General features: G+C 46.2%; 2 protein-coding genes across 4 annotated transcripts; both read left to right on the top strand.

Moving 5' to 3' along the window:
* The first annotated feature begins 1,103 nt into the window (after positions 1-1,103).
* LOC126034400 (glioma pathogenesis-related protein 1-like) lies at positions 1,104-7,204 on the top strand. Its single transcript, XM_049792072.1, has 6 exons — positions 1,104-1,387; positions 3,363-3,608; positions 4,017-4,129; positions 4,924-5,006; positions 6,305-6,331; positions 6,419-7,204. Exons 1-6 carry the CDS (start codon positions 1,208-1,210, stop codon positions 6,703-6,705), a joined length of 936 nt encoding a protein of 311 aa, XP_049648029.1. The 5' UTR covers positions 1,104-1,207; the 3' UTR covers positions 6,706-7,204.
* Positions 7,205-9,403: 2,199 nt separating this feature from the next.
* LOC126034403 (glioma pathogenesis-related protein 1-like) lies at positions 9,404-20,274 on the top strand. Of its 3 annotated transcripts, XM_049792075.1 has the most exons (6): positions 9,404-9,684; positions 14,459-14,704; positions 16,701-16,810; positions 18,027-18,109; positions 19,271-19,297; positions 19,382-20,274. In XM_049792075.1, exons 1-6 carry the CDS (start codon positions 9,505-9,507, stop codon positions 19,531-19,533), a joined length of 798 nt encoding a protein of 265 aa, XP_049648032.1. In that variant the 5' UTR covers positions 9,404-9,504; the 3' UTR covers positions 19,534-20,274. The 3 variants fall into 3 exon arrangements, 2 of the variants coding, with proteins under 2 accessions (XP_049648032.1, XP_049648033.1); XM_049792076.1 differs by lacking the exons at positions 9,404-9,684; positions 14,459-14,704 and adding an exon at positions 15,463-16,019; XR_007504613.1 differs by lacking the exons at positions 18,027-18,109; positions 19,271-19,297; positions 19,382-20,274 and adding an exon at positions 14,908-15,454 and having other exon boundaries at positions 16,701-16,790.
* Positions 20,275-20,565: the final 291 nt, after the last annotated feature.

Below are 20,565 nucleotides of genomic sequence, written 5' to 3' on the forward strand. Positions count from 1 at the left end.
GGCTGTTTATTGGTAAAGGCTGTGTTAAGCCTGTCCAACAACAATAATTGGAGACCTCCTTTTTGTTTCTCTCCCAAAAGATCTAAAACTCCCGGTATGTCCCCCCGCCCCCAAACTTTGTTGCCTTCTACAGCTGCCCCTACCTTCATGAAATTGGTCGGCAAATCATGGCAGGGCTAAGAGGAGGGTATGGAGAGTTAGTAATGCATGGAAATCCATAAACACATGCACACAGGGAAATACTTAATTATATGCCTCTGTTAATAGCCTAGATAGGTACAGCTGTGATCGTGTTGGAGGGCTACAGCTCCTTCAGCCTATCTGAATTAGGTGTACAGATTGTTACAAGACTCTGAAGCAAATCAAGGGTATTATTTAAGAGGGAAAAGCCATCGTGCAAACCCAGAAGGCAACACCAGAATGGTAATTTCCACAAGTGTTCAGCAGGATAAGGCCTGACCTGCAAAACTGAGCAGGAATCAGACCCATGAAAGTTGTTTACAACATATTTTCTCTGTAAACCTACGTAAATCTGAGTTACAAGACCTTAGCTCTTAAAACGTATGGTTGTTCTTATGCTCTTGCATACTTGTGTTGCACACCAAACCAGGTCAGAAGGTGTGTTCTGCAGCAAGCTGCTGTTCAAGGACCTTTTTTTCTTGGGGTGAGGTTGAATTTCAATATATGCAGTTTTCCTAATCCTGTTTATTCCTAGAGTGATTCTGAAATGGAAGAAAGGTCCTGCAAAGTAATGTTAATTGAGCTGGTATGACTAAGCTATACTGTAGGAAAATCAGCTGAACAGCAGATTTGTATTTTGTCAAAGCTACGATTTTTATGGTTGACACAGGTTTTAGGAAAGCTGTTCTGCAGCATCTCTTCAGATAAGACCTACAATCACGGAATGGTTTGGCAGTCAACCAGAATGGAGCACACTCAAAGAAAAGACAGAAGTATACCTGGAGTGTTGCTTCTTGCTAATATGCATGGCAGATGCCTGTTTCACGGTTTACCCTTTGATGGCCAGCTATGATGTCAGATAGAGCTGTACCTTATGAAGCAATTTCACTTCCTTTTACTTTGACACTTTCAAGTGCTTCCACACCCAGAGGAAAACCTCTGAAGAGCTGCTTGCCAGTATCATCTCCACTTCAGAGATTTTTCTTTTAAAAACTTAAAAAAAAAATACTGAAAGCATTGAAGGATTATGAAAATCACATGTTTCTTTGCTGCGTTGTTCTTACTGGATCTCTTCACTTGCTGTCATGCTTATCTGCAATATCCCTTGCCTGACATAGATGATGCAAAGTTCATTGAAGACTGTGTGAGAGCTCACAACACATTTCGATCCAAAGTGAAGCCACCAGCCAGCAACATGCTTCGCATGGTAAGGAGGCATTCATGATCTGTTTGAAAATTAATATAGATTGTGCTGCTGACTTAGCCCATCTTATTCTTCATTTGCTTTGTGCTTTTCTTTCCCTTTCTGTCAATGATTTCTGTACTATATATGTTAGTTCTTTTTAGGAAATAGAAAAGACAGTAATTTTCACAATATTGTTTAGTTTTAATAATTTGAAGGGAATTCCTTGTTTAGGGGTGGATTGCTACTCTAAACTTCAGCCAGAGCAAAGGGCTGTATTGCAAAAAACAGTATTCAGTTCTCAGCATTTCATTTACCTCTTTCCAAGAGAGATAGTAATCTGTTTTATGTTAGTCCAGGTTTCATACGGGGGAGATGTTTGGTATTAAAAAGCTCCTGAATTGGCAATCTGCACAACAGGATTTGTTGAAAATCTATCATCTCGCCTTGTTTCTTCCAATCTCGAACATGTGTTGAAGAAAGGGATTTGCCAGGACATCCATTTAGATACCTGATCTTCATTTGCTGTAGCAGGGTTTGAAGAGTAGCGATACTAGTATCTGGGCTGGAAAGCAGAGCTTCCTATAAATACAGTGGGTATCAGAACAGGCTACAGATAGGTCTCAGCTTGTTTGGTGGAATATCTAAGGAAAAAGCTAGCTAGCTGAGGGAGGTAACCCCCCTCAGTTCGTGTCATTACTCTGAGCCCTCCAGCAGTGCTGCATGGCTGGAAAGGAAGTTAAATGCGTAACTGCATGCACGATATGAATCATTTCTATGAAAGGAAGTAATGGTAAAGGGCTGGTAAAATTCAGACTACTCGTGATTTTAGTTTCTTGCCATTTTAAAAAAACAATGTTTAATTTAAAATGCTAGCACACAAGAGCAAACTCAGCTGCTCAGACCAAAGATCCAGCAAGCCTGGAATAACAGCAGGACAAATATATAGAAACCTTTTGAATCAAAGGTGTCGCATTGTATTTAAAGGCTGTTGAAGGATTTTTCTTGTACGACTTTTTTTCCGCCTTGAGCTCGTGCAAGTTTTTATCGTCCCTAGCATCGTGTAGCAAAGAGGTGCACCGCCTAACCACAAGTTGTGTGAAGATAACTCCCTGCGTTTGATTTGGACCTGTTATTTCCTAGCTTTGTTTGATAGTCTCTGGTCTTTGTATAGGAATGAGCAAGTAATTACTGCTCATTCACCTGCTTCACACAAGCTGTCCAGCTGTCTCTGACCAAAGCTGCAGAGCACTCTCTGTTGCTTTATGAAAGCCCTCCAGTTCTAGTGTCCCCTTCTTGAGGTGGGGTGCTGCACTGCACACAGCTTTTAACAGGACTTCTACAGCAGTCTAGTTATATATCTGGGTTTATTCTCCATTTCTTCTCAAGGATTTGCTTTCTAGACTGCTACTAAACATTGATTTACAAGTGGTAATAGCCATCTCCAAAGCTGTCATGAACACAAAGTTAAAATTTGGGGTTTTTCTCATGTCCCTTAACTTACATTTCTCTGTACTGAATTTTACCTGCCATTTTATTGCCTGGACATTCAGTGGCATAAAATCTTTCTGCAAGTCTCCCAGGCTGGTTTCTCAAATTATCACTTGAGCCCAGCAGAGATGAGCAAGCCTTTTATTTGCTTTGGCTGACAGCTCCGAGGCACAAAGTCCCTCAAGCCCCTCTACAGCTGGGGGTTTCACACAGTTACCTCCTCTCCAGCGTAGCAGCTTACAGACTGCAGTCCAGCTCTAAGTATTTTAACAAGTCAGATACCACAGGACAGTGGATAGATACTACGTGTCCTGCAATATTTAAGGGAATATTTAAGAAACAAAATTTGCTATGGGAGTAGAAATGTCAAGTCAGAGAAGGAAACTGAATGCAGGGATGGGAAGCAGAAAAGGAGAAAAGAATCCTTAAAAGTGTCTGTTTAAAAATGTTTGAATTCAGCTGAGTCACTGCAGTGCAGGTTAGATTATGTTTTCTTCCTTTCCTACAGTCCTGGGACGCTGCTTTAGCTAAGACTGCCAAAGCATGGGCAAAAAAGTGCAAGTTTGAGCACAATATCTACCTTAAAGTTGCAAGGAAGGTGCACCCCACCTTTACTCCTGTTGGAGAAAACATCTGGACTGGCACAGCCACCATCTTCTCTGTGGATGCAGCTCTCAATGACTGGTTTAATGAAGTCAGCAGCTATGATTTCAACACCAATAGCTGTACTGACATGTGTGGTCACTACACCCAGGTGAGTCTTACGTGTCCAATGGTTTATAATGTAATGGTTTCAGAGAAAATCCAAGGGCTTTGGAACAGACTGCTTTGGAACAGGAATTACAGCAGGGGTTTTCACCCCCCAGTTTATTGCTGCACGAGATTGGAAAGAAATATTCCGAGCCCCAGGGATGTCCGAGTCCTATTTCTAGTAATGGAGGAAAGGGATTTCCCCCTGACAATTTCATGCTTCCAGGGCAGCCAGATAATAAATGCAAAACCATCTATCAATCAGTCATTTGTTTCAGCTGCCCTTGGGATGTTGCTCCCGTGTCAGCTGTTTTAAACTTCCACAAGATCCTTCCCTTCCCCTCCCTCCCTTAATGCTGTTGCTTTCTCAGTTTTTGAACTCGTGCATTACCTATTTTCCTTTGCCCTCCAGGTCGTTTGGGCAGACAGTTACAAAGTTGGCTGCGCTGTTCATTTCTGCAATACCGTTGAAAATTTTCCCGGACTTTTCAGAGCAGCACATTTTGTTTGTGACTATGGGCCAGCGTAAGTTAATTATGGCATTGGGGGGGGGGGGGGGTGTATTTTTTAAATACCCTATAACTGGCCTGGTATCAGATGCCAACAAGCACAGGAGCAGTTGTAATGAATTTCAGAAGCAGCTGCATCCCCGCGTCACCAGTCCAAGGGAAACTTCCCCCGGCCATTTAGAGCAGAAGCTGCTGGACATAGCCACAGCTGCAGAAAATCCCTTTCTAAAAAAGCAGGTGACCAAATCATAGCTGAGAGCACTCGCCATAAGCAAGATGGTGGAATAAAATCTGTTCTGGCTTCAGTCTCTGCATGAAAAGTGGGGAAGGTGCAAGCTTTCCGCTTGAGAAAGATTACATCTTCCTACGGCCCCACCCAAACTTCAAACAAGACATTTTAGTTGAAGAAATAAAAGGAAGACAGTCCTCTAGCTTATCTCGTACATTGTAATTTCTGGACTTACCTTTTACAGATTTGTCTTTAAAATACAGGTGGGTAATGAGGGACTAGAGGCAGCTTCTTGTATGCTTGTAGTGAATAATTACACTTGAATAATCAGTATTGCCTGAGAAGTCTCATTAATTTCAAGTGGCGAGAGTCACCACATAGCTGCTCCCCATGCTGGTGAGAGCTTTAATCTGATCTAAAAGGAATTTCAAACAGTTGCAATGATCAAGTTTGGGATAAAGGGACTTCCCCTCCCATAATAGCTTTTCATGATAAATTATTCTAACAATCTGATGGAACCGTGTATTTAAAATGCTTTTCAAATGAACGAGCTAACAAAATATTGTTGTTCTACTTTGCAGGGGGAATTACCCAAGAAAACCGTATAAAGCAGGAGAAGCATGCAGTGGGTGCAGTAATGAGAAGTGCGTGGACAAGCTCTGTGGTAAGACCAAAGCGATCAACTAAGAAAATTGCATAGAAATAGAAGTGGCATAATTATCAGGGGAAATAAAACAATGAGTCAATTTGCACTAAATACATAGTGGGCCTGTAGCCCACCACACAGCAACAGTACCAAATCCTGGTAAGAATAGTGTACGAAGGAATTAATTGAAATACTTTGCTGTTGAAGGCTCTCAGAGGTAGAAGCCAGAGCTTCTGATGAAGAGAAGTACCAGTTAGACTTCTTCCTGCCTTTTATCTGAGCAGGAAGTCAAATCTAAAACTTTAGCCCCAACAAATATTCCCCATCTGTTTCTTCTTTCCTAGCAGAAATAGTATATTTAACTTCTGCCTTCTTGCTTGTTTAGTATGTCCTATCACATTTTCCAGACAACTATAGTTCTGAACTAATAAGAAGACTATACTGAAAAGCACACTTATTTCTAACTTCTGCAATTTTCTGAAATACAGCAGTGAGAACTTGTTTTTTCCACAGCAGTTTGCAGCTGTGGACCTTTATGTCATTACAGCTAGTCCCAAATTAGTCAGAAATCATGTTTTAAATAAAGAGAGATTAAAGGACATGCCACAATGTCTTAAATCAAACATGAATTTTATACAGAGGTTTAATGGGGATGGTGTCTACTAGCCAAGCTCTACATAGCTTCAGCTGTAGAAATAATTGAGCATTTCGTACTCTATTTTCCTTCTGTGATATCCTGCCTGACTCATCTTGAAGTCTCAGACTGATGCATCACAGGAAAAGTAAAAACATCTCAAAGACTAGGGGGCGGGAGAGAAGGAAGAGAGCTTTTAAAAATTAAGTGCTAGATCTTACAACCCATTTTACCATATTCTCCCACAGGGCAAATCAGCAGTTCCAATAGGATGCACACAGGCAATCCTGCAAATGCATCAAAGCCCTTAGTAAAGGTGTACTTCTGTGATAAATTTAGTAGTTATATTTGTCTGTCTGTAATTACTTAAAATTGGTTTGTATATAAATTTTAAATAAACTCCATGTTTTGTTTTTCTTTGCTATTCCCTCCTCCCCATGACACAAATTCTTCTTAATACAGCTGCTTCTTTTCTGCTTCTCTTTCAATTCAATAAAAAATACGAGCCCCACACCAGTTGGGAACCTGCCCTTGCTGGCCTGCTTCCCCTTGCAGGATGTTTTAGGCACTGACTGGCATCATCAGTGCAATCAGCCAGGCACCAGCAATGGCTTACCTCTTTATATTAAGAACCACCACTGAATGATACTCACATTTATATCCTCTTCTGATCTCTTTACAGAAAATACAGAACGCGAGAAGCTGCTAGGTACGTATCAAATTGTTCTCAGTTGCCTTCCTCTAAGCATGGCTAAATTTGATGGTTCTTAACACCTCTTTCTTCACTGTTTTTTAGATTATACCTACTGGTACCCGGACTGGGATACACAGCCCCAGCCACCGCAGCCCCGTCCCCCCAAGCCTCCCGCGCCGCGGCCCCGTCCCCCCAAGCCTCCCGCACCACATCCCCGTCCCCCCAGGCCTCCCACGCCACCATACGTCCCACCTGCCGAGCATCCACATCCCTCTTGTGACCGATACTGCCTTAGTGTTTCAATTTTAAGGCCACTGCTTCTGGTACTGAGTGCTGGTGCCGTTCTTTTAGTACAACAGCGGTATCCACACACATTTTTTTATGAGTAATGATCAATTAAGATACTGATAGTGATCCCACTGCTGTCTTACTCTCAGAGAATTGCACACATCTGAAAAAACATTTGGTCATCTCACCATTATCCTCATGATGTTTATCCAGCAGAGAAAAGGCTGCGTCTTCACTCAAGGCAAGATAAAAGTGGCTGTGCATAGTTAGTGTAATTTATTGGCAGTAGCTGCAACATCCTTCTATGTCTGTACGAGCCTCTTAGCTCTGGCTCAGGGGTCTAGAGGGACCACGTAGACTATGTATTACTATATATGCTAACAAGTCTCCTGGAAACCTGGGACATCACAAAGACATGTCTGAAGCAGCACACTGTACCCCCAAAAAAGCAATAACACATCCCCATTAACCTTCAGTTATCCCAGACATTGTTTTCCTCAGACAATGGAGATTTAACTGTATGTATTCCTTTTTATGAACAGGAGTAAAGCTTGTCCTTTATTTATCCTATGTGTATCAGTCTCCATTAAAGTTTCTGTATTGTCAGTTGTACTGTTCTGTTCTCCTCTCAGGGTCAAGCTTTGTCCTCCATAGCTAGAAGAATACCAGGGAAGGTTGATAGAGCGAGGATTAAGATGGGGTGTCAGTGGGCAGAGCTTAATTCTAGGATGTGAAATGGTGACCAAATCTGAAATGCAGAATAGAGAGATGATGGCCATCCTGTGCTTGCAGGCAGGGGAAGGGGGGAGCAGGGAGGAAAAACAGGAGAGGGAAGATGAAATGGGCCCAGGACAGATTCTGGTTCAGAAATAGAAGATCTCAGCCTCATTAAAAAAGCGTAAACTGCTGATGGATTCAGTTTGGTTTTAGAGACATTGAGCCTTTGACGCCTATTGTTCTTACATATATATATTTATTAGTAAGGGAAACAAATCTGTCTTTCAAGCTAAGAGATACCACCTGATATTAGCAATGCATAACTGTGCTATCAATATTTAAAGCTGTTTCTCCTCCTTTATCTTAATCCTAATGTTTTGAGAACACAGCGACTCAAATTCTGAGCCACATTGCAGCTCTGAAGGAGCGCGGCATCCCACAGGATAAAAATGAGCCCCAAACGTTTGGGCTCTTGTCATACGCTGCAAAATGTCACCGTGTAAGAAGATACGTATTTAATTTCACAATTATCGGTTCTTGTCTGCTGCCATCTTTTATATGTAGCAACAGCGAGCAGGCTGGGGGTGGGCAAGTGGTTGGGAGGGGACATAGCAGGGACAGCTGACCCGAATTGACCAAAGGGATATTCTATACCCTATAACATTGTGTTCAGCAAAAAAACCTGGGGTAGAGGAAGAAGCAAGGGGGGGGCTGGCTTCCAAGGGTGGCCGGTGCTCAGAGGCTGGCTGGGCCACTGGGGAGGGTGGTGATTGCTTTGCATCACCTGGGGGGTTTGTTTTTGTTTCCCCCCTCCTCTTTCCACACATATTAAGCTGTCTTGATCCTGACCCATGAATTTTCTCACTTTTCTTTCTGTTTTCTCCCCCCTGTCCTGCTGGGGAAGGGGGAGGGAGCGAGCAGCTGTGTGGGTGCTTGGCTGCTGGCTGGGGTCAACCCTCCACGTTATTCTGCTCCAGAAAGCGGTCCGTAGGGGAGTTGTGAACAAAGTGGTTCTCATCCGCGGTTCCCTCGGGGGGCCTTTTGTCCTGTAAGCAGTCTCCCCATGAATAGCCGGAGGTGTGTGACCCGCAGGACCTGATGTGTGTTGGTGGGGCTGCGGTTGCCGGCTCACAGAGTGACCCCGGACCACCAACCCAAATGTGGCTTTGCCACCAGCCCCAACACCTACCGGACTTCACGTGCAGAAGTGAGAGCTGGGACCTACACCCAGGCGTTCAAAGGATGCAGATTCCTAAAACGAAACCTGGAGTGGGAAGAAACCCAACCTCATTCCCACAGAGATGTCCAGGTTGGGACTGTGGGGAAGGGTCTGAGCTTGACGGGCGGCTGATAGGTAAGGACAGCGTGAGGAAGAGGGTGGTGATGGTGGTGGGTCTGAGCAGGGAGTGTTGGGCACCCAAGGCAACGTGCGTGGGACATCAGCTCCCGTGTCCAGGCTGTGAAACCCAGTGTGGGCGCTGGGCACCCGGCACGAGACGGCACCAACCTTCACAGCACCCAACGCTGCCGGGGGCTCGGGTGGCAGGGAATGAACCGCAAATTGCTAAAGCTTGGGAGGAGAAATTGGTAGCGACACATAGCACAAGCGTGTGATGACAGGAGAAACCCATCAATAACTGCAGAGCATTTAAACGGCAGTTCTCAGCCAAACTTACCCCTCCAGTAACTCCATGTACAAGTAAAGTGGCTGTTCATACTGTAGTAAAAGTCATAGTTCAAATCAATTATTTCTCACAGCATTTTGGCTCAGAATAACAGCCTTAACAGCAATGCTATTTTCATGAAAAGCAGAAAATTTATCCCAAACTTCACTGCAATCCGTAGTGATTGCTACGAATGAGATGGTGGGGGCAAAAGACAGAAAACCAAAGCAGCCTAAAGGACAGGAGAGAAGCAGCTTGCCCACCACAATTAAAGAAGCGAAAAAGAGAGACAAAGCTGCCACAGCTCTGATGTGAACTCGTAGCTTGATTTCCTTATTCTCATAGCAACGCTCCTGAAACATGACTCGTTTCCTGTGACCAACGCCACGCTCAATTAGCACGGCTAAGATAAGTCCAGCCCACGAGCCCTCCAAGAAAAAGGCTGCTGGTGAAACGAAAACTACCTCGTAGAGCCGAAACACTCCACTCTTAAAGCTGGAAGATCAGAAGCTGCAAATCATGACAAGCAGATTTGCTGCTTGTGTGCTGGCTTTTCTACACTTCTGTCGTTCCTCTGACTCCTATGAACCACCGACGTTGCCTGATGCTGGAGATCCAAAGTTTATTGAGGAATGTGTGCAAACCCATAACAGATTCCGGTCTGGAGTGAATCCACCAGCCAGCAACATGCTCTACATGGTAAGAGGATCTTCCCGACTTACGTGCAAGTGTGTAGCACTGTGATGTTGTTTAGGATTCTCAAAGATTGTTTTTCTGATCAAATGCAAAAGAAAAAGAAAAAAAGAAAAAACACCCCAGCTTCTGGGATCGTAGGAGCTACTTCTTTTTAAAGCAGAGAAAAAGGCTGTGATTTTCAGATGGTTTTATACAGTCAGGTACGTGGATAGTTTTGGCTGGCTTAATTTCCTCATTTGAAACCCACGATTTCAACCCTCAGCCTAATGCTGTCGTTTTGCGCTGCGCAAAGCCTCCTCATTCCACGGCACCGCAGCTCAACATGCCGGGCCGTGATCGTTATGCAGACCTAAGCACAACCTCTCGTACTTGAGTCATCGAGGGCAGAGACCGTTGCCAAACGAGAGCTTTCTCTACGCTTTCTTGGCGAGGCTCTCTCAGCCTGAGCCAACAGAGCGGCCGGTCCTTGGTGCTGGGGCTGCAGGGGAAGCCAAAAAAAGCAACAAGTGCAGCGGGAGCGAGCGCTGGAAGCATCAGGTCCCGCGCTGCTCTGTCCCCCTGCCTTCTCCCTGGCCACATCACGGGGAAGTATCTGCAGCCACCGTGCAAAAGATAGGCTTTCGTGATTCAAAATACACCCAAAAGTGCCCACCTCTCATTTCAAATGGCTCGTGGCGCTTGTTTCCCTGCTGGGTGGCACATGGACAAAAAAGCAACGGGGGAAGCCGTAAATGCGTGCCCAAAGCTGGGCTTACGGCTGAGAAGCCCATCTCCGATTTGTGACACGTTCCATTCCGGTAGCTTGGGAGCTCGCTCTTGCAACATCCACCACCTTTTGCACTTTGCGTGGGTAATATTTGGGATATTGTGTTTCTTCTCGGGATAATCTCCACAGATCTCTCAGATGGGCCATAGCAATTGTCCTAATTCTGCTCTCTTTCCTTTTGCGCCTCTTTCTTACTGTCTTGCATGGTCACCACCAGAAGAGGAAATAACCATGTCTGTCATTAGCAACATCCAACCAAAGTTCTCCCCACCAAAAAAAGCTCATTTTCCATATCTGGTTGTCAGACATTAAAAAAGAAGTGCCTATTAGTGAAGGGGAAGTGAGCAGTGAGCAAGCTCGAGTTGCAAGCCTGACAGGACACAGTTCAGTTTCTCTTCTAGATGTATCTTTTATTTCAGCTTTCTTCAGCCAGGAGTCCTGCACTTCCAGTACATATCACTCCAGGCTCTGTTTTCTAGATTGCTTTACTGGCCCTTCATCAACAAAATCTGGCTACGATGTCTTAAAAGAGCAGTATTCATCTTTTTAAATTATGCCTAATTTTTCCTTTTGAAAAATTAAAGAACTGAAACTCGAAAAAAATGGCTTAAGAAACAAAAAAACCCAAATAAAGATTATATACAAATAAAACAAGAACATAGTAAGTTTCTTCTAAAACACTGCAAAACCCCTACTCTTAAGTAAGACCTCTCCCAGGAATAATTTAATGTGGAGAAAGCAGTACAATACATGATAAAATCTATTATGAAACTAAAAGCACTGGAATGGAAAGCAGCATATTTCTTAATTTTTGAATGGTCTTTAGTACTTCAGAGATGAGGAAAAGAAGATGACTTATTTCACAGGGAACTTCTGCTTGCTGTAGATAACTGTCCACCTAGATATGTAAAAATGAAGACTATGAACTCAGGGCTTTTCCACCTTTTGGAAAAACAGTTTTTAAAAGAAAATACAAGACAGAAACTCCTTTAACTGCAAGTAACAAAGCCCACAACCATCTATATTTGTAATACATTTATTATAAAATGAGAATGCTGATCTAACATTTTTTTTACCTGACAAACGTGACCCCTTTCCCATTCACCCAAAGCCTTGCTTAGGTCTGTTCCACGGCTCTTCAAAACCAGCAGAAAGAGTCTCACCATCAGGGCTTCACAACAGTCTCCTTTGACTTACTGCTGCTTTGCATCACTTTTCACTTATTATATGTTCAGTTTTTCCTCCCTAAATCAGCAAGCAACTCATCTGAGTTATAAAACCAAAACGGAGAAAGAGTTCATGGGAAAAAAAAATCGTAGTTACTATTTTCTCAAACAGCAATGATATCTATATGCAAACCCCCCGTCCTGTGCGGTTTTACCCATGCAGTTTAGTCCAATGTTTTGCATAAATGCAGTTTCGTAAGCAAATAAGGAGTAGAACTATACTTAAACTAAAGATCATTCTGAACAATCAGTTTCTGCACATTGCTTTTTCAACTATCAGCCAGTTTAAGCATTCACACAAACAAAGGAAAATAAATTTAAATGTATTAATTTACTTTTAAACTTATTATTACATACACCTTTATGGCACTTTAAACTTACTATTAATACTATTATAGAATGAAGGAGAAAAGAGATGTGCAGACTCTTAAAAAGCAGAATGTGAAAAACAAGACCGTGAAGCGCTAAGGTGCAACCACCACTGTCACACATCTTTGTACTGGGTCTGCGTGGCAAGGGTTTGGTAGCGGGGGGGCTACAGGGGTGGCTGCTGTGAGAAGCTGCTGGAAGCTTCCCCCGTGTCCGACAGAGCCCATGCCAGCCGGCTCCAAGACGGACCCGCCACCGGCCAAGGTCAAGCCCATCAGTGATGGTGGTAGTGCCTCTGGGAGAGTGTATTTAAGAAGGGAAAAAAGTTGCTGTGCAACAGCAGCTGGAGAAGAGAGAAGTGAGAAGATGTGAGAGCCCCAGCCCTGCAGACCCCCAGGTCAGTGCAGAAGGAGGGGAGGAGATGCTCCAGGCGCCGGAGCAGAGATTCCCCTGCAGCCCGTGGGGATGAAGACCACGGTGAGGCAGGCTGTCCCCCTGCAGCCCAGGGAGGGCCATGGGGGAGCAGATCTCCACCTGCAGCCCGGGGAGGACCCCACGCCAGAGCCGGGGGATGCCCGAAGGAGGCTGGGACCCCATGGAGAGCCTGTCCTGGAGCAGGCTCCTGGCAGGACCTGTGGTCCCATGGAGAGAGGAGCCCACGCTGGAGCAGGTTTGCTGGCAGGACTTGTGATCCCCCACGCTGGAGCAGTCTGTGCCTGAAGGACTGCAGTCCAGGGAAGGGACCCACGCTGGGGCAGTTCGTGAAGAACTGCAGCCCACGGGAAGGACTCACATTGGAGAAGTTCGTGGAGGACTGTCTCCCGTGGGAGGGACCCCACGCTGGAGCTGGGGAAGAGTGAGGAGTCCTCCCCCTGAGGAGGAAGGAGCGGCAGAGACAAGGGGTGAGGAACTGACCCCAACCCCCATTCCCCGTCCCCCTGCGCTGCTGGGGGGGGAGAGGGAGAGAAATCAGGAGTGAAGCTGTGCCCAGGAAGAAGGGAGGGGTGAGGGGAAGGTGCTTTAAGATGTAATTTTTATTTCTCATTACCCTACTGTGGTTTGATTGGTAGTAAATTAAAATAATTTCCCCAAGTCGAGTCTGTTTTGCCCGTGATGGTAACTGGTGAGTGATCTCTCCCTGTCCTTATCTCGACCCACGAGCCTTTAATCATACTTTCTCTCCCCTGTCCAGCTGAGGAGGGAAGTGACAGAGCAACTTGGGTGGGCACCTGGGGCATCCAGCCAGGGTCAACCCACCACAGTGGGAAAATACACCCTCTCCCAAACTTTAGCCATAGGAAGAAATGGAAGACATAAGTTACAAAATATTTTCAAATCTCTGTAGATGTATTTTGGTATGATATTGCAGTGTTTCATTACTTCCTGGTAGCATAAACAATACACCAATTGTTTCAGACTTATCTATGGTACAAAAAGTTATATTATGTAAAACATAGCCATAAAATCTAACAACCACCTTTTCCTTAGTTACTGTTACTGATCTATTCAAAACAATTCTCTAGTGATTCTACTGTTTGCAGAAGCAACTGAGATATTCTAATCCATACAGGAAAGGACAAATTAAAAAAAGTTTATTTTTAAAAAAAATCCAACCCAAAATAGTTCAGCAGTGCTGGACAACTTCCTCTACATGACATGAAGTGTAACCAGGACTACAGGCATACACTCGTGGTACTGCATTTTCCAGGAGGTACAATACTGTATTTGCTCAATCAAGTTGTGTGCACAAGAAAACCCAGTAAAACCAGACACCGCCTCCAGTGCAAACAAAAGACATTTATAAAACTCAATTCCTTAAATAACCACTTTCTATAGGACTTAACAGCAAGTGAACGAGTGATTCCACAAATACGAATTCAGCACTAACATCTGAAACCACCAAACACAAAGATGCAAACCAAGGGGTTGACTTTAAACTGTCCCCAAAATCCCAACGTGTCTGTGAACTGACCTGCAAGCAGCAGCCTTAATGCGTGAGGCTGCAGGAGACTCCAGTCCGATTGGTACCGTAAGATACCCCCCAATCTCCAGATTTCCTGTAATTCACTGTTGAAATTATATTAACATTGTCTCATGACTGGCACAGCCTCGAAACGCACGTTGTGCCCCAAGCGCTGTGTTTGACTGATGTACAGCTCTTTGTGTCCAACAAACCGGTCAGCCAGGATCACCCACCACCCCAAAAACTCCCTCAAGTTTAATGAGTCACCAAGTTCAAATCAGAAATGAACCTACAAGCCAACTTAACCACATAGCTCTGCAAGTCTCAGCGGAGGCAAAAAACAAATGAACCCGAAGCATATAGACTACTGAGATCCAGCTTCTCTGAAAAGTTGCTTAGAATTCCTGCATTGCTAAGATACCAAAGTGATTTTTAGTTGTCTTTATTTTGCAGAGTTGGGATCCGGATTTGGCAAAGACCGCGAAGGCTTGGGCAAAGAAATGCCTGTTTAAACATAATACGTACCTCAAAGAACCAGGGCAGGCTCACCCCAAATTTACCCCCGTTGGAGAAAACCTCTGGACTGGCTCACTTTCTATTTTTACTGTGCAAAGAGCCATCACCTCTTGGTACGATGAGGTCAGCGCCTACAATTATGCCACCAATAACTGCCGAGGAACATGCGGCCACTATACACAGGTAGGCATTGCACTTCTCCGTCTACACCATGAAGCAGCGTTGCCGTTTTGACACAGAAACTCTAGATTCACTGAACTGTTTTCCAAGTGCTGTAGTCTGATTTTAGGTCTGTGTGCACAAGATGTCCCCATTTGGGGGAGGAAAAGAGCCACTGCATTATTATTATTTTAATAATAATACAGCCAGCTGTATTTTCTTTCCAGGAAGAAAACAGGACAGCCATCAAGCAGTCAGATTTAGCCAGACAGTGGCCAAAAACCAGGCAATGGCAATGGCTGCGGGCTGCAGCGCATGGCGGGACAAGGTCCCAGCTCTGGCAGGCAACCTCTGCATCCCAAGGGCTGGAGAAATACTGTCACCTAAAGAGATGTCTGCAGCTCTTCAAGCATCACGTCTGCATTTTTCCCAACCACGATTCCCGAAGTAAGAGGGCAAAGCGAGGGAGAGGAGTGCCACTGCCATGCAACCCTGCAATCGCTAACCTCAGCGATGGGAGAGCAGGATGGCTTGCAACAGGGGCTCTAGGCTTTAGATTTTTGATCTGAGGCTATTTAATAATTTCTGTGGAGATACACATATGCATTTAGGACTTGAAGAGATGAGCTGAAGCTGGTGGGGCGTCTGACTGGCACGTGCAGGTACTTGCGTGCAGAGGAGATATTTGGATGCAGGAGCCAGGAGAGGTGACGGCGTGTTGCTTTTCGACCTTGCTCACAAGGACACGGCAGGAGTGAGCATCTGGAAGCTGCGGTAAAACTCACCTTACCTGGCACTAAGGCACAGTGGCGCTTACCGTGTTGTTTGTAGAGGAGCAGCCCAGGCAGTTGCATGGGAGAGAATGAGAAAATAAGATTATTCTCACTTGGAATCAGCGGTGATAGTGGCTGTAGCTAGAAGCCGCCTGTCTGCCAGCTTTGGGAGGCATCCCTGGGGCTGCATCTTCGGGGAACCCCTCATTCCTCTCCCTCCTTCCCAGCTGCGGAGAAATTTCCCCCGGGTACGATTACTACCGTTACCACAACCACATCCCCAGCATATGCCTCGGGCGATGCCCGCCTGGGATGGGGAGGGTCCTGTGATCCGGTCCTTCACCATCCTCAGGGATGCAGCAGTCTGTGGCTGGCTTCGGAAGCAGCCTCTGCTCTGCCGCTGCACTGGGAACACCCTCAGGAGCTTGAGGGTTGTCCCCTCTTCCCGGAGCTGGCACCAAACAGGCACAAACAGAAAGGGCCAGGCTTCCCCTTCCGAGTTGGCGGAGGCACGAGCGTGTTTTTCTTCATCTCCTGTGCCACCAGGATCTTTCCACGGCTCTCAGGTAGTCAGTCATTGCTGCCGTTGTATCGCCTTCAGGTACCGCCGTGCCCTCGTCTCCTCTCTGTTTCTGTCACGGGTTTATTTTTCCAGGACTGCAGCATTTGGCTGCACTGTAATCTTAGAGGTAGACATAGGGTGCTGGATTGAACCGAACAGCTTCTGGTAGACACAGGATCGCAGACGATGTAATGCCCTCGCCTCTAGATTGTTTTAGTCATGGCCATGATGCTAAAAGGCAGGACTGCAGCCTGGACACGCTCCTTTTCCCTGCCCCTCCCGTAACACCAGCGCCTTCCAGCCATTTGCCTATACATCCCTGCTGGATTTAGTACAGGGGCAATCAGCCCCTGTAGGAGCTGTAGGAAAGCTAACGGATTGCCATGAAGCAAAGGAGGTGAACTTCACCTTCTTCTCAAGAGAGGAAAACTACCTGTTACAGCCAGTCATTTTTTCTTTCAGAGTTGTTTTAAGGAACACCTGGTGAATTAGGCAAAACCACCAGGTGTTTTTCAGAACAAACTATGATTTCGATATCCATCACTGCCGCTTTCCCCCACGAAGCCTGCCCAAGGAGTGCTCCTCAGCCGACTCATTGTCGTGAAACAGAGGGCAGGTCTTCCCCGTAACGCTTCGGATGCTGAAGCAGAGCTTTTCTCACCGGTGTACCCGTCTGTCTTTGCAGATTGTTTGGGCTACAAGCTACAAGGTTGGCTGTGCTGTCCACTTCTGTCCCAGGGTGGCGTACTCCTCCATAACCAACGCAGCGCACTTCATCTGCAACTACGGGCCGGCGTAAGGTTTTTCGTTACAAATATGTCCCAGGGTTTGGGTCCTACCCCTTCCCTCCCGCAACATGCAGCTTTATTAGATCAGTCTGTCTATTAATGTGTTTTGTGGGAGGAAACGGTCCCCGAAATAGAGAAAGAGGTACACCTCTCTCCAACCAGCTTTTTTTTTGCTAGATGAGGGCTATGTATTGGAGCCAAAAGCAGTGGCACTGGTAGAAAGGGTAAAATGTAAGATGCTGACATGAAAATACTGAAGTGGTCATTTGAAAATTAAACCCTTGCTCCTGAGTGCCAAGATGGCCCCAGATGGTTGCCAAGGTGCAAGGCCAAAGTCTGAAAATATTTCCATGTGTGCCTGCAAAATTAAGCCTCTAGGTCAATGGTTTGGATAAATACTGAAGTGTGTAATGAGTGCAGCTGCAGTCTTAGCAGCTGAGGGCTGTTTGTGAGGCTGGGGCTGCTCAAGGCAAAATTTTATCCAGAGGTCCTTCATATGCATAGTCAGTAGGATATCCACCTAGGATGGATGTTTACCCTTCTCCAGCTAATCAATGCCACCAGTCTACATACAGCTTTAAAACCTTTATATGCACACCGTGTTGAGCCAAGGCCACGCCAGTGCCAAAAAATCTCACTTTGGCCATGATCTAAGCAAAGCGAAGCACTGAGCTGCTTTTGGTGCAGTATCAGATCTGAGCAGGCAATATCGAGCCAAGAGCCTGGACAGAGGTTGGCTAGTGCCACTCATGCTGCTGGTAGAGGGAGGGAGCAGAGCAAGCTGCACATCACTTCTAAAATATTTGCCGGCAAACGGATGAAATCACTACCTATGAGAGATTCTCCAGCACCAGAGATTCCTCTTCAAGGCTGAATACACACATACATACACAGTAACTGAATCTGCTTTTGCTCCCATAGTTGAAGCCAGCTTTGGGAGCCCACAGTCTCCACACGCACAAATTATCCAGCAGTGAGACTATTTTAATTCCCAGGTTTGCAATACCGCTGTCTCCAGGTTCCTAAACAGAGCACCCCATTACACTTAACCTCTTCTGCTTCGCTGCGTGTCTTGGGCACAGGGCATTCAGACAGGGACTGTCCAAAAACCGTCTCCCTATCAACACAAGTGAAGCAAACCCCAGGTTAAAAACTAATTAGCGGTAGGTATTAACGTTCTCCTCCCAAGGGCGGTTTGAGAGCAGTGTTACTTTCCTTCGCAGTGGGAATTACCCAGGGCGCCCGTACAAGACGGGAGCAGCGTGCAGTGACTGCAGCGGCGAGCGGTGTGCTGGCAAGCTGTGTCGTAAGTAGAAGACAACCAGCCCTCCTCCCCAAGCACATGTAGAAAGGGAAAGAGCACACAAAAGATACTGGCAGGAGGCAGGCACGGTGCTCTCCTGTTCCTAAATATAGTCTGAAACACTGCAGTCAGAAGCCAAGTGAGCAGTGACGCACAAAGAGAGGGGAAGAAGGCAGAAGGAGCCTGTTTTCTACCCTGGGGAGTGATGGGATGGGGTCTGCTCTTCAGGTGCTGGAGGGTATGGTACAGGAGATAGAGCAGCTGCAGTTTAAGGTGTTATTACCCCTGCCAGAAGTTACTGCTTGCCGAAATGGGAAGCACAGCAGGGGAGACACGTCCCCTCCCCGGGAATCCAGGTTACTATCTGGTGCATGAGCTGCGGCTTGAAATGGTGCAGGTCCGAGGAAGCCTTGCCGCTGCCACGCCGCTGTGGGAGGGGAGAACTGCCATGGCACTGCCAAGGCTGCTCGCTCCAGTGAACATCAGCCAGGCCATCTGCTTTCCCCTAAGCACCGGGAGAGAGCCACGCTGACACGCGAGAGCCCTTCACGGGGACGCAGTGCTCAGCCCGAGCCCCTGGCAGCCCACCTGATTCTCCTGCACTTGGCTTTGCAACGGCTGCGTGGAGTCAGGAGGGAGGAGACCTTCTGCAATTGCCGTAAGAAGGACAAGGCACCGTGCTGTGGGCATCAGCCCAGGGGGAGCTGAGCCTCCAGTCGGACTTTTCCCCAGCACTTGACCTCGGGTGAACTAACGGAGCGGGAAGGTGGCATTAAAACTCCAGCACCGCAGGAACGAGAGGGAGTCCCTGATGCACAGGACTGTTTAACGTTAGGTACAGGCCCAGGATCTTAAATGCAAGGCACTGGGCAAAAGCCAAAGTGATCTTGGAAAGCACACCTAGGGGAGTGAGTCCTCTCTAGGCCAGCCACTGGTGGGAGAAGTCAACATGGTGTGATCAAGCGCTCCTCAGCAAAGGCCCTAGAGTTGCTGCAGGGCTCTCCCAAAGTCAGCGGGTCTTTGTTTCTTCCTGGAAAGAAACACAGCTCCCATAGCTGTATTTGTGAGCCCATCGTGAAGGCTCACACTTCATTCCCTTTTGCTTAGACTCAAATTGTTTATAAAGTGCAAGTCTGCTTATGTTCACTTCTTTTCTCTCTCCAGAAAATGCAGAGCGTGACAAAGTCATTAGTAAGTACCACCAGAATTAACTGCTTCCAGTTGTTGCCCTTGGTGCAGTTATACTTAAAAACAAGTAACTTGTTTTGTTCACAGGTGATTCCAGGTGGCGTCCAGACTGGGACAGACCTGCATGTGATGAGTACTGCATCACCATTATTGCTTTAAGGCCATTACTCCTTATACTGACAATTTTGGCCACCTGGCTCCTACCAAAATACCGGTCCGTAGCACCTGCCAGTGAGTGACACAAACGCAGAAGACCACGAGAGCACTTAGGTCAACTCATCCCTTCCCTACACAGAAGTTACTGGCAGCACAAAGATCGGTAGAGACATTGTTCGGATCCACAGGTGATTTAGAAGTACAGAAATACTTCTTTGTTGCAGACAGCAGCTAGGAGAGCTGATAAGCAGCTTTCTCATTGCTCTGAACCAATAACTGCCTTTAAATTACCCATGTATTTTTTCAAAGTGGAGCAGTGTGAGTGGGATCTGGTGGGTTAGGGAGCACACTGCCCAGGCAGCACACTGAGGTGCAGGCAGCTGCCTGCTACGCTTTCTTAGGAAGGGCTGGAGGGTGCCCAGGCCAGGAGCCTGGCCCCAGCCCCGGCCCAGCACGCACCTCTCTCGTTCTTATTGTGCTCTTTCCTCGGACACTCCTCCAGCAAGATGCAGAGTTGCCTGGAGAGGTTTTTCATTTAAACTTTTTTTTTTTTTTTAAGAATTTTTGGACCCCTGTGAGCTCTGGCATTTACATCCTGGGGCAGGCAGTGCATTTCCCAGTCTGGCAGTGTACTGGGGCCACTGGTACTTCTCTTTGCTTAGAATTTGGTTTTAAACACACGTCATCTCTGCCAAGACATAGTTTCACCTGTGTTTACACATGATAATGTATCACTGCAATCTTTCCTGGTTTTGTTTTTGTTTTCTGAGCACAGAGTTTTTGACTGCTGTTTCAAACAATAAATCATTATGTCCCGTTTCCCATATATGGCAATCATGTATTTGCAACATGAGGTAAACCTTAACTGCTGGTGCACAAAAAAGCCCCACATTCAGCTCCAACCTGCACAATGGTGCTGTGCCCATAGTTATGCCTTCAGTTCAACAGCTGCCAAGGGATGAGTCTTCCGGAACCTGCACATTTGGAGCAGGCAGAAAGCAGCAAGGACAGCTGCTGTGTTCAGCTGGGCACGTCCTCTACTGACCGCAGTCGCGCAGCTCAAGCGGAGGCTGGAAGGAGCAGAGGTGCACAAACTCACAGCAATCCGTATCTAT

This window comes from Accipiter gentilis, chromosome 34, assembly GCF_929443795.1.
Source record: "Accipiter gentilis chromosome 34, bAccGen1.1, whole genome shotgun sequence".
Taxonomy (NCBI): Eukaryota; Metazoa; Chordata; class Aves; order Accipitriformes; family Accipitridae; genus Astur; species Astur gentilis.

Bases quoted from the DNA above. Each gene is read 5' to 3' on its own strand.
- LOC126034403 (XM_049792075.1), top strand. From the start codon at position 9,505: ATGACAAGCAGATTTGCTGCTTGTGTGCTGGCTTTTCTACACTTCTGT. The intron at 9,685-14,458 runs GTAAGAGGATCT...TTTATTTTGCAG, and splicing joins CCAGCAACATGCTCTACATG to AGTTGGGATCCGGATTTGGC. The intron at 14,705-16,700 runs GTAGGCATTGCA...CTGTCTTTGCAG, and splicing joins CATGCGGCCACTATACACAG to ATTGTTTGGGCTACAAGCTA.
- LOC126034400 (XM_049792072.1), top strand. From the start codon at position 1,208: ATGAAAATCACATGTTTCTTTGCTGCGTTGTTCTTACTGGATCTCTTC. The intron at 1,388-3,362 runs GTAAGGAGGCAT...CCTTTCCTACAG, and splicing joins CCAGCAACATGCTTCGCATG to TCCTGGGACGCTGCTTTAGC. The intron at 6,332-6,418 runs GTACGTATCAAA...ACTGTTTTTTAG, and splicing joins AGAACGCGAGAAGCTGCTAG to ATTATACCTACTGGTACCCG.